The following is a 12,650-nucleotide window of genomic DNA, read 5'->3' on the forward strand; positions in this document are numbered from 1 at the left end:
GAACAGAGCAACGACACTTGATTAAAATCACACAAAGCAGCACAGTTTATTGGCGCTATTAAATTACTTTTTTCTAATAGGAATCAATGTTGCTGTAATTCACTAATTCACGTGACAAACGTATAAAACAGCAAGGACTGACATGTTTTCCAACAATCAAAGGAAAAAAACAGGCACATTACAAATATATTATAGACATGCAGACAGACAGAATACCTTATTAATCCTGTCTGTTAATTGTAATTGCTGCGTGTTAATGAGGAGTAAACATAGGTGGTGTTTCTTTACTAAGCGGAAAAAAGGAGACCTGTACAAAAGCATCTACACACACATTCGGCATAAAAAAGAATGTTTCACACAAATCCACACTGTACAATGAAACTAAGCTGAGACTAAAATGTTTTTAAGTACAACAATGAAAATATTTATATAATAACAAGGTCTAAAAAAACACATAATTTTAAAAAGATTAAAAATATTTTTCAGAAGAGTCCAGGCAGTGGCTTCTAATAAAGTCCAAAGGCGCTTTTTCTCAAGAACTATTCTCATTGAATTTGTTGACTCCGGTTTGCTTGTGGTCCTTCGTTCACAACCCAGGCATGATGTAAGCAATGTTGTCCAGCGTGTTTGACTGATGTGAAAAAAGATAAACTAGTTAGAAAAATGCAACATGAAACAAAAGACAGCAAATGAGAAAAACTATGATGAGGCCAGTTTCTGGCATGAAAGAAAGTTATGGCGTAAAAGTGAATGCATTGGTGTAAAGCTAATACCATACCAGGACATTTCGGGGACATCCATTTAACTGTGGTATTTGAGCTGTGAGACAGGTCAGAGGCCCGAGGGCACACAAGATGGAATCAAGAAGCACAGACAAGCTTCCAGACACGGCCACCATCCCCTAAAAAAACATGCAGAAACATCACTCACACAGCTGAAAGCACGTCAGCAGTCACTTGTCACTGCAAGGGCTTTAGGGTGGACCGATCTGTTGCTAACTGAAACCTGAGCAAAAACTTGATCATGAGGACCAGAATATTTTCAAGTAAGCTTCTACAATTTCTGCAGCAGTCCAATGCCCACTGCTCACCACCATTTTTAAAGCTGAAGAACATCTCAAGCTGCTTGTTACATAGGGTTAGGGTAGGGTCATATCTGAGCATGTGCTGAAAGAGCGCACCCGGGATACATTTAAACAGGAAAAGATCAAATTCAATCTTGCTAATATTTTACAATTAAACTCTGGACATGTTATATATATATATATATATAAACAATAAACAACAGAAGAGTACATGATGTACATGATACCTCAATCGGATTGGGGAAAGGAATATTCCCCCCCTGTGAATCCGATTATATGTTCTTTCGGAATGAGGTGTAAACAAAGGTGAAATTCTTTCCGTTTGAGCAAATAAACCAAATGCATTTGAAATATTTGGGTCCATGTATACGTGGCTATTGTGTCCTGTGTTATGAAGCCACTCAATGTACACATGCATATTTGTGCAGGAGCTCACCTCTGTTTCCTGGAGCCGATGTCCAATCAGGGACAAGGACTCTCCAAGCAGCTGCAGATGCGCAGCTGCATCGATGGGATCAACCTCAGGGACACGTGCTGGGGAAAGAGGCACAGTGACCGGCGCCCTGTTGGTTTGGGACACCAATCCTGATTTGACAAAGACACCAAATAAGATGATGACAATGGCAATCTCCTTATTGAGTGGTTAAATTCAAGGCTATAATTAATTTTGTTAGTTGTTAGCTTTATTTGTCTGCATGCATAGTTCTAGCGTATGCCGTGCTAGTGAGCCCAACTGACAAGGACTGGCTCATTATAGTCATGCCACAAGAAGACACTCCATGCAGTCCATTGAGGGCCAAACCCTAAACATAAGCCCTAGCCACACCTGACCAAGGTAAGCTGTACCCTTCCAGTGGGTACCACAACAAACACACCTTCCATGAACCTGCTTCCCCAGGTACCGAAGGAAGGGGGAGGCAGACCGGCGCTCAAGTGTACAGTCCACACACAGAGTGTGCTAGGCACCGTGAGCAGGGATGATCCCAATCTAGTGAAACACCCACCAACCAGTGTATTATCTGCTTAAAGGAGAACTGCGCTTTTTTGAATTTCCCCCATCATTCACGATCCTTATGTGAAACATGAACAAATATTTCTTTCCCTTTTCTGTGGCTTATAACACGGGAAAATTTGTCAAAATGAGCTAGTTTACATTACTGTCATTGGGACACACCTATTTCGACTATGAAGCCGTCAACAACAAAAAAAGGCTTTAGGTTCTAATTTCGTAGACCAGGTGTGGCCAGCGCACTTTGCAATTTTCGTGATCATCATCTGTTCTTGACAGTTACATTAAACGCAGCATCAGGCTAATCCAGGCGTCTTGCTTTTCCACCAGCAGTCCTGCTCTACATCACCAAATAGGAGAACCTTTGATGGTATAGTTGCGGTATCTCCTCCTCATCCTCCTTAGGAAAAAATGAACAATAAAAAAATAATACCCTACAGACGGATTTTTAACAACCAACTTTATATTCATCTTTCTTCTTAGCATTTGTTCATTATTACTTATCTATTGGTCACTTTCTTTGTTTTCACAAAGTCCGCGATGCTGTTGGCTGATTTGCATACTAACAGTGATTGGATGGTCACTGAGATCGCCCCTCCCGATCTGGTCTATGAAAAAGCATCCAGCACAGCCACAGAGGTGGGCGATGAGTGGATTTGTCTTGTGCTTTTTCTGGCGGAGTTTTCACTTCTAAGACGTTGATTTGGGGAGACAAGCCATTTATTTAGGGGTACGCCCACTCTCAACTGGATGGCTGTGTGCTCCAGTCCTTGGGTAAAAACTGCTAATGACAAACAAGCATCTGGCTGAGTCTTTGTAGCGAAATTGAGAAGTACGTATCCACTCTTCTATCTGTGAATGATGCTGAGGTGAGCGGTCAGCCAATTTTAACTTGTTTTCTCGTGTTGTAATGCACAGAAAATGGGAATAAATGTGTTCAAGTTTCACGTAAGGAATGTGAATGATGGGAAAAATAATGAATTGCAGTTCCCCTTTAATGTCTTCTAATGCCTTACCTTTGCTTTTGCTGGAGCTCTTGTGTTTAACTGTGGTAGCCTCAGCCTTGTTCTGTTTGTGCTGCAGATACTGAGCTTTCTGCCTCCAAAACTGCAGAGGCAATACATGAAAGATATTACACACCATGAACACTTTGAACAGCTTTTCAAGATTATGTAATGAAGGGGAAAAAAAGGATTAAAAGAACCACTCACCAGTTTGTCTTTCTCGGGCATTCTCTTCCATACCTCTGCCAATTTTTTGCTCAGCTCACCAAAAACTAGGAAGATATAGATGTGTTCTTTGAAGAGGCTTATCAACATTAGTGTTATGAAGATGTTATGCTCCATCAACAAGTGGTTTACCTAGTCCCGGCTGTTCAGCAGTTATGTTAACCCTGTACTCCTTGCAAAACACCTGATACGCTGATGCACTCTTCTTCTTGGGCTGAATCAAAACAAGAACAGAGCAAGTGAGAAACAATTAAGCAATATGGAATATGTTTGCAAATACAAACCATGGAGCTAACTTTGTTAACTGTATAGTTTTATACGATCCAAAAGAAGAGCTGTGTCAGGTATTCATTGTAACATTATGCTTAACTACTGTATCTTAGTAAAGACCAGATTTTTATCCAGCTCTCATACCAAATCATATTTGAATGTGAAGGTCTTAGGGTTAAGGTCTCGTGTTGTGGCATACATCATTGAGCTAAGATATACTTACCTTATCTTTGTCCTTCTCACTCTTCTCTCTATCTTTCTCCTCTTTCTTCTTCTTCTTCTCCATTGATCCATCACCGCCTTGACTGTGGTGGTGAGAGATGGGCACTGCCTTCGTGTACATTGGACCAACAGCGCTATGAGGGACAATGGGATGGATGTTGCTATGGCTCCTTGACGAGTCTGAATAATGCCAGCAAAGGATTAAATGTTTAAGGCTAGACATCATACAGTAAACATCAGGATAGACAGTAAAATTGTATACAAATTATAAACAATTTCAAATATACAAGAATGAAGTATTCGGTATAACTCACCTTTGCCATGCTTCTTGTCCTTCCCACACTTGTCCTTGTCTCTGTCTTTCTCCTTGTCCTTTTTCTTTTTGCTTTTCTTGCTCTTTTTCTTCTTTTTTGACAAATGTGTGTACGAGTCGTCTATAACTAGTTCACCCGCCTCCAGCTCTCCTCCCGACGAAGAGCTGTCAGCTCCCATGCCTCCTCCGTAATGACCTTGGGTGAGATCACAACATACCAAGAAACACGACACAACAGTTATTGAGTAATACAGAGTCACATCACTGTAACATTTGGATGACGTAGTAACAACTATTCAAGCTAAATCAACACACACTCTACTTTATTAAGCTACATGAGTGGTGCAAGGCAGTTATTGCGGTGTGAAAAAGTTTCGGCATTTCCAAGATTTTCCTATATAAATCTCTGGTTGTTGGGATCAGATATTTCAGTTAAATAGTATATAATTTAGCAGATGAAGACAGAGATAGACAAGTGAAAGTGTGCAATAATTATTCAAATAAAATTAGGCAGGTGCCTAAATTTGGGCACCCTTGTTTTATTGATTTGAATACCTTTAGTACTAATTATTGGAACACTACATTTGTTCCAACTATTTGATCCAACCTGACACAACTGGAGGTGTTTGGGAAAGAAGAATGGTCAAAAATACATTCAGCCAGAATCTAGACCTTCACTGGAAGCTATAGGAAGAGTTTTATGGGAGTTTTAAGGGAGGATCTACTAAATATTGATGTCAGTTTTCTGTTACGGTGCCCAAATGCCTACTTTTCTTTAAATAATGACTGTACACTTTCTGTAAATCATATGAACTTAATTTCTCTTCTCAACCATCTGTGTTCGTCTGCTATGAAATGTTTAACTGAAATGTCTGATCCCAACAACCAGTGATTTATAAAGGAAATCTTGACATTTAAGATATGCCTTTATTCGTCCCTCAGTGGGGAAATTTGTAATTTATCAGGGGTGCCCAAACTTTTTCGTACCACTGTATTATGGGGTGCTTTACCTTCCACTTCCACCTCTTTCCCCACTACCGGCAGAGGATCTCGACTATGTTGCTGTTTCTTCTTGGGTGACTTTGACATCGCCATCCGATCTTGATCCTTGTCCTTCTTCACCTTGGATAAGTTGGGTGATACCGGGAGGGTATCTTCTTCCTCTTTCTTTGGTGACATGATCAGTTTCATTTTTAGCCCGTCAGCCTCCCGTAACGTTAAAGGCTCCTCTTTGGGAGCGCCGCCGTGGAATAGAGACGACTTGGAGGAAGATGAGGAGTGCTTCTTGGATGAAGATAACGATGAAGACATAAGGTGCGATTGAGAAAAGGAGTGGCTACCTTTGCTTCCACTGCTGCTGCCCTCCCGCTTGCGGTCTTTTGAGGAGTGTGAGGAGAAGGATGGATAGGAAGGTTTTTTGTGTAAGTGGGGAGTGGGGTCTGATCCTGTGGCTAGGGGGGATGTGATAGCTTGCAGAAGGCCCATAGCTGTATCTGCTGGGTGGGAGGATGAGGGGGAAGAGAGAGTTGGAGAGCGGTCTGTAGATTTGTGCTTCTTTTTGTGGAGGGGTGGGCCCAGTCCATCATGATCTGATCCAAAGATAAAGCACGCAGAGAAAAAATTATAAAATAATTCAAAATCTCATTCTCAGTTTCATCTTGAACACAAGTGACTGACATGCATTTCTGTAAAAATGTACTGAGATAGTAAACACTGATCAAAATGTCTTCGTCTGGGCAGCGCCAATACAATTTGCAACAGGTGGTTTGCCACCTGATTGTGAGTAGCTCACTAAAGGTTAAAAGAACAGTCCATCTACTACAGTATCTACTTTTGTAGATACTTTTGTCACCATTCATATAAATAAAACACAAATAACTCACCAACTGCTTTCTTTTTGTCAAAGCAGCTCTAATGGTGATGAAAACCGGAGAACCCTTGTATAAAGTCAGCTGCACATCTTTTAAAAACTGGGAACCTGGAGCCTATCCCAGTTGACAACAATTTACATTCACATCTGAAGTGTTCAACTAACCTATTATACATGCTTTGGACTGTGAGGGGAACCGAAGAGCCCACAACAGCATAGGGAAAACATGCAGACTGCCCCCAGAAAGGCCACCGACAAAATTCAATCCAGATCCCAAGTACCAACAGTATTTTGAACCGCCACTGCTGTGCTGTCTCATGTATATATTATTAAACCAGAAACAACAGTTTTCGTAGGCCCACTTCTCACCTCTGTAATAGTACTCGTCGCTATGTTTCTTCTTCTTTTTGTGTGAGTCTCCTGACAGCATGAATAGCTCTGAATCCTAATGTGTAATGAGACATAAACCAAAAAAAAGTAATGAAAATGTGCAATGACCAAGATGTGATATAATATCATATCTGATATTCAGCAGAGATCTATTTGAGAGGTTATAAAAATTCACCTTTGGGCGTTTTTTGGAAGACTTGCGGACCTGAGCTGCAATCTCTTCCTCCTCTCGTAGAAGATCTTTGTACGACCTCCTCTTCTCTCTCTGGCTACGGCCAGCGACAAGACTCCTCCCTCCCTCCATCCCAATATCTAAAATAGAACCAAATGATCACAACTTTACAAATTCACATTCATTCACAAGTAGTACACCTTTTATTAGATGTATATTCATTCATTCATTCATTCATTCATTTTCTACCGCTTATCCTCACGAGGGCTGCGGGGGTGCTGGAGCCTATCCCAGCTGTCTTGGGGAGAGGCTGGGTCCACCCTGGACTGGTGGCCAGCCAATCCCAGGGCACATATAGACAAACAACCATTCCCACCCACATTCATACCTATGGATAATTTGGAGTGGCCAATTAACCTAGCATGTTTTTGGAATGGGGGAGGAATCCGGAGTACCCGGTGAAGCCCATGCATGCACGGGGAGAACATGCAAACTCCACACAGAGATGGCGGAGGGTGGAATCAAACTTGGGTCTCCTAGCTCGGCCTAGATGTATACATTTAGTATTATGATTAATGAATCATGCTATTTCTGACTGCGATATAGAAGTGTCATTACCCATTTCTCCTTTATTGTTGATTTCCTCAAAAGCCATTGCCACACAGTACATTGACTAATCTAAGAAGTCGCAGGCAGCATGGAAGCAGGATGCTGACCTGATGAGAAATACATATTTGTAAAAACAGTTATGCGTTGAATTTCAGTCCGAAAGTAATCAGTGTCTAAAAATGAATTATTACTTATGCCTCTGTAACTGCGCGGATATTAACAATAGCACATTCTGTTGCATCTCTTGAAGATAAATCCTACACTGAAAAGTCTAACCAAGAACACGGTACATGCTGAAAACAGATGTGTGAACGATAGAACGTGTATGTTATCGAGTACAAATGGCTATAACTTAAATTCCCGCCTACTTTCGTAATGATACATAAACACACCCCCTCTCTTCCATGAACATGACCACCCGACGTCCTCGGCAGTTCCTGTACTCGAATACTCCCTACCGTGAGTAGTCTCGTCTTGCCGGGATAATAGTCTAAGGACAGACCGGTGCTTTCGTAATAGCTAGGCCGCAGTGTCCGTTCACCGAGCACTGCAAGCATGCAAACATTCAGCTTCTCTCGTCTCTTCGTCTTTTCACTGTTGGTCGTATGCTACTTCTCAAACATACTAATAGGTTTGGAAAATTGTGCTTCGAAAAAAATGAAGCACCTAAATGAGGTCTCTAAATTACGCGGGTCCGTGCGCCATTTTTATGTCGACAAAACAACAAAACGTCTGTACGTACGGGCGGGGCTTTTGCTCTGCAGCCAATCCACGATGAGGGGGAATGAGCGGCGACTCATGAGCTCAATATGCTAACAAACACAAATACAACTGTCACTAATAGATAAGCATTTATTGAATCAAACATAGCCATTTTACACAACGGTTAAACATTAACATGCAATACAAACGGTAAGCAATTCCAGGTTTCCTGTGAGGAAAAAAAAATGTTTTAAACCTAATTGCTCACATAGATAAAATCATGTGTGTAATGATAAAACAAATGCAGGGAGATAGACACAGCACATCACACCTTCTTCTGGGCTGAACCAGTCGGTTGTGCACGCTGCATTAAATGTGCAGTGGAATTATCAGCTTAAAGTAAATATAAAATTCCCTTGCAATTAACTACCTGAAACTAAGAACATATATTCAAATACAACTCATATGGTATACTACTGGGGAAACATTCTGCCGCAGGATTTCTGCTGCTGAACAGTCAGAAGCCCAGAAAGAATAAGTAATTACTGTTGCCCTTTTTGGCACAATGGAGGTCAGCCTTGTGAGGCACACCCTAAATTAATTTGTCAAGATTTTAGTCTGAAAACAGACACATGAAAGAAAAATTGAGGATGCACCCGAGGAAAGAAAAATGGAAAGCTTTGGTGCACTAATGAGAGAAGAAGGGAGAAGTGAATAAAACCAAATGCCATTGCTGTTGTTTTGGGCAAAATAAGCCCTGAATCAGAAATTTTCACAGAGAAGCACAAGAATGTAACCAGCACCTCACAGACAACTTTCACTGTTCAGGCAGAAAACATTACAACAGCAGTTGTGCCAACTTCTTGATTTTTACATTCACTTTAAAATAATTGTTATACTTTACTAATTTGCATGATAACATTTCTATGGCGGGACCCAATAAGTTGTCATCAGAAGAGATATGTCCATAATTGTAGAATTTGTGAATGACATGCTCTACAATAGTATTGTAAATGGAATTGTAGTCCAGATTATTAGAAGTTGTATTCAGGATAGCGGCGCAGAGGCTTGCTTTAAAACGCAGCAGAAAATCTGCTTTCTAATCCTCTACCTGTCTCCCAAATTCTGTTTCTGTAGGCTGAGTGAAGTAAAGCTGGCCAGTAAATCAGTCACCTCATCCACCTAAAAAAATGAAAAGGTGAAAAATATACACATAAATTTGTGACAACCCATCAATGCATGATCTCATTTGAACTATTTGGAATACATACTGTACATGTAATAATCTTACTTGCTCTTTGGTTCGTGTGTGTTGCAGCTGGGTGGAAATGTGCTCCAGTCTCTCTTTAGCTTCACTTTGGCCCATTAAATTGAGATATTCCCTCAGCATTTGAATAATCTTAGCGGTGAAAGAAAACCAACAAAAAAACATCCACAGATCATATATAATCATACCAATATAAATGCAAATGTAATCCAATTAAATGTTTTATTCGTTCACAGACAAAACAGACAAACTCATCGTCTACCTGTGTCACTTCTCCTCTGAGAGTGTCTAAGCTGCGTGAGTCTCCTTCCTGCAGAATGTTAAGTTTGGAGCGTGCAAGATGTAGAGGGGTCCGACCTGCTCGGTCAAGGGCATCCACACGGGACCCTTTGCAACAAAAAAGGGCAATTAATCAGGATGATCAAATACTCGCCATAAATACACAGTAATACTTGAATAATAGCCACTGGACGTAGTATGAAGAATGTATATTATTTATAATAATAATAACATTTGTAAAATTCAAAAATAAATAAGTCTTAAAAACACAGCTTAAATAAATCTTTGACCGAATACTGTAGGCTGCATTAACTTATACATTGACAATAACTGTGGTCTGACCTCCTCTCAGCAATGTGGTGATGACAGGCACGTGGTTTGTACAGGCCGCTGCAGACACACAGGTTAAAATGATCATGTGACATAAAATCATATTTTAGGCTGATTAAATCATCATGCATGCAAAAATACCACCAATCTAAGCGATTAAAAAAATATATATAAACAGTACACAAGACTCCTTCAATTATCACTGTTAATTTGTTCCAGATGTGACGGTGAGTTGATTTTCATGAATTGGAATTCCTTATGTAGGAATGAAAGATTTTTGTAGTTAGAGCAAAGAAAACCCTTTTATGACTTTCTACAAACAATTTGTAGCATGATTAGAGCCCTGTAGACATGAAATAACACCCCTAGAGTCACTTTTACATTTGTATTATCAAATATAGTAGGCATAAAAAATAATAATAATATAGACTCACACGTTCACATAGGAAGACTTCCTTCTTGTTTGTTTTTTAACAGTACTTCCTGTGGTGGACATTATCTCTTCTGTGTAACATTACTGACACCTTGTGACCAGAGAAGAATTCTACAATATAAACGTGTCTTTCAAAGCATTTTCTGAACGTCTTGTATTTGTATTTTAGGTCATTCAGCCATTTTTAGGACAGTGTACAGCACTTAATATGTGTGACCGAGTGGAAATATAGTCCTTTGTGTCCCAAGACACCATTACCAGTAGTGAAGTACAAGTTTGCTTTCTTCTTACCCAAATGGAGTGGGGTGTTTCCCAGACTGTCACGCTGGTTGGGGTCTGCACCGTAGCTCAGCAGTAACTGCACTGCACACAGAAGTTTAATAGTTTTTTTTATTATCTAGAGGGCATGTCGTGAAGAATTTCCTCGGGAGCACAAAGACTTGAGTCAGGCCAACCATATTGCTCTCTCAAAATGCCTATTCCTATTTTTGCGGGCGTATTTATACAATTTACGATTATTTAATTGATTATTTCATAAATAAACCTGCCTCCTGTCCATCATAACTGTGTTATCCATTATGTTAGGTCAACTATTCGAATATACCGATTGAGGAGATTTCTCCATGAATGTATTTTTCCGTCCCTGAAGGCATATTTCCCCAAATGCCAAGATTAATTGGTCTCAAATTGTAAAAGATTGATTGAGGACGCAGGAGGCATAATTTCAATGTGTGGAAGTATTGTGTATGGTTCTCGGCTATGATTCAGGGGTTGGGCTCAAGGGGGTAGTGGTGTTTACCTGCTAGTTAGAGGCAGCCCAAGAGAGAAGAAGAGTTGCAGAGCTATGTAGGCATCACTGAAGTGTGGTGTGCTTCTTGCTGTAAGGTACATAGTGCTGTAGAGGCTTCTTTGAGTATTTAATAGTCCCAACAGTGGCTGCACAGTGAGGGAGTGGTTAGCATTTTGGCCACACAGTCAGGAGATCGGGAAGACATGGGTTTGAATCTCCACTTGGGCATCTCTGTGTGGAGTTTGCATCTTCTCCCAGTCTCTACCCGGTTTTCTCCGGGTAGTCCGGTTCCCATTCCAACAACATGTAGTTTGTTAGGTTAACTGGTTACTCCAAATTGTAGATTTTTGTAGAAATTGTAGAATTGTAAAAATTGTAGATTGTGACATAAGCGGGGCCCTACCAAAACGGGTTCCACCATATGTCTCTTTCAGCTACTGACTTCAACCTACCAATGCTCTCGTTGCCATTGCAGGAAGAAAAATGCAAGGCTGTCCTTCCCTTGTCATCTGCCGCACAGGGGTCGATGTCATCCTGCAATAGCTTCCGGACTGGAATAACACATCTCAAAGATTAAAACACAGCTCGTTTTGCCTCTGTGGAATTAATATGCAACCTGTTTTTACCCGTGTCAATGTCATTGCTGTTCGCTGCTTCCCTCAGTCTCTTTACAGCTGTGATGAAAGGACATTCAAAGCAGAAAATGTACTTTTTGGAAAGGTGAATGAGGTCATATAGCAGGAAGTTGGAAAACATGCATTCAGGAGTCTGGTGTGCTGCTCTTTTGAGAAATGTAGTATAGACAGCCTTCACTTTCACATTTACAAACTGGAGGAAATTCAGGGGTGTCAATTTGCAGCTCCCTGAGCAACCTGGTCATTTAAATTTAAATGCCCTTTTAGATCCAAGTATATTTGACGGATATAGTGCTATGATGCTAATAACCCTATCCCTACAAATGTATTTGTCACATAAACAATGTCTTACCGTAGATATCTTTACCAATAGGATTCCGTGTGACTCGGTGGAACCGCCTGGCCCTGCTCCCGGTCACCTTCCCCATCTTGCTTGTCATACCACCGGTTCCAGCCTCTGCTCGCCCCGGTTCCCATAACAAGTGCAAGTACCGGAGTTCTTTGTCGTCCCTCTGTCCGACTCGTCCCAACACCACTTTGGGCTCCCCACATTCGACATTCGATCCCCCGTCGTCCATCCTCTCCACAGTCCTCCGTTGCGTTCCGTTCTCCACTTCCTGGGTTTCATGTTCGGGACAGGATTCGACGATGTATTCGCCCTCGGAGCTTGATCCACCATTATCTGGTGCAACGACTGAAACCCACCCGTCCATTGTCACTCGTGTTCATGACATACGGGAGCTGTGTTTACACTGCACATTGCTGCCAGAACAAAAAGGAAATAAAGTCGCCATGATTATCCGGAGACGATGTGGCACCTACGACGACGACGACGACGACGGAAAACACATCACGGTGTGTTGACGTACGCAACTCCAAATGAACGGCTTTCCTTTCAGGGGAAACTTGAAATATTTTAAGAGTGGCAGATATCTTCCCGTCACAGAACCAAAATGTCTCCGATTCCACGTTTCCGTTTCATGGTACGACAGTAGTAAAACGCAAACCCATTGAATAGTCACAACTCCCCGTGCTAAAATTTAACC

The 12,650-nt window shown here is 41.1% G+C and overlaps 2 protein-coding genes across 6 annotated transcripts; both read right to left on the bottom strand.

The window, feature by feature from the left end:
- Nucleotides 1–21: 21 nt before the first annotated feature.
- hmgxb4a (HMG box domain containing 4a) lies at nt 22–7,880 on the bottom strand. 3 transcript variants are annotated; one of them, XM_058050029.2, is made up of 13 exons: nt 7,627–7,880; nt 7,178–7,275; nt 6,563–6,699; nt 6,367–6,442; nt 5,138–5,716; nt 4,129–4,323; nt 3,816–3,994; nt 3,455–3,536; nt 3,305–3,369; nt 3,110–3,200; nt 1,521–1,669; nt 779–901; nt 22–631 (listed from the first exon to the last, which is right to left on the bottom strand). In XM_058050029.2, the coding sequence occupies exons 2-13, from the start codon at nt 7,227–7,229 to the stop codon at nt 587–589; spliced, it is 1,773 nt and encodes a 590-aa protein (XP_057906012.2). In that variant the 5' UTR covers nt 7,230–7,275; nt 7,627–7,880; the 3' UTR covers nt 22–586. The 3 variants fall into 3 exon arrangements, with proteins under 3 accessions (XP_057906012.2, XP_057906011.2, XP_057906010.2); XM_058050028.2 differs by having other exon boundaries at nt 7,561–7,880; XM_058050027.2 differs by having other exon boundaries at nt 7,178–7,867.
- Nucleotides 7,881–8,006: 126 nt separating this feature from the next.
- ankrd54 (ankyrin repeat domain 54) lies at nt 8,007–12,639 on the bottom strand. Of its 3 annotated transcripts, XM_058050087.2 has the most exons (9): nt 12,474–12,639; nt 11,957–12,366; nt 11,596–11,643; nt 11,422–11,520; nt 10,471–10,542; nt 9,759–9,806; nt 9,400–9,524; nt 9,162–9,269; nt 8,007–9,052 (listed from the first exon to the last, which is right to left on the bottom strand). In XM_058050087.2, the coding sequence occupies exons 2-9, from the start codon at nt 12,315–12,317 to the stop codon at nt 8,978–8,980; spliced, it is 936 nt and encodes a 311-aa protein (XP_057906070.1). In that variant the 5' UTR covers nt 12,318–12,366; nt 12,474–12,639; the 3' UTR covers nt 8,007–8,977. The 3 variants fall into 3 exon arrangements, with proteins under 3 accessions (XP_057906070.1, XP_057906071.1, XP_057906073.1); XM_058050088.2 differs by lacking the exon at nt 10,471–10,542 and having other exon boundaries at nt 11,957–12,636; XM_058050090.2 differs by lacking the exons at nt 11,422–11,520; nt 11,596–11,643 and having other exon boundaries at nt 11,957–12,636.
- Nucleotides 12,640–12,650: the final 11 nt, after the last annotated feature.

Source organism: Doryrhamphus excisus, linkage group LG16 (genome assembly GCF_037039965.1).
Source record: "Doryrhamphus excisus strain RoL-2023G ecotype Guam linkage group LG16, RoL_Dexc_Guam_v1.1, whole genome shotgun sequence".
Lineage (NCBI taxonomy): Eukaryota > Metazoa > Chordata > Actinopteri > Syngnathiformes > Syngnathidae > Doryrhamphus > Doryrhamphus excisus.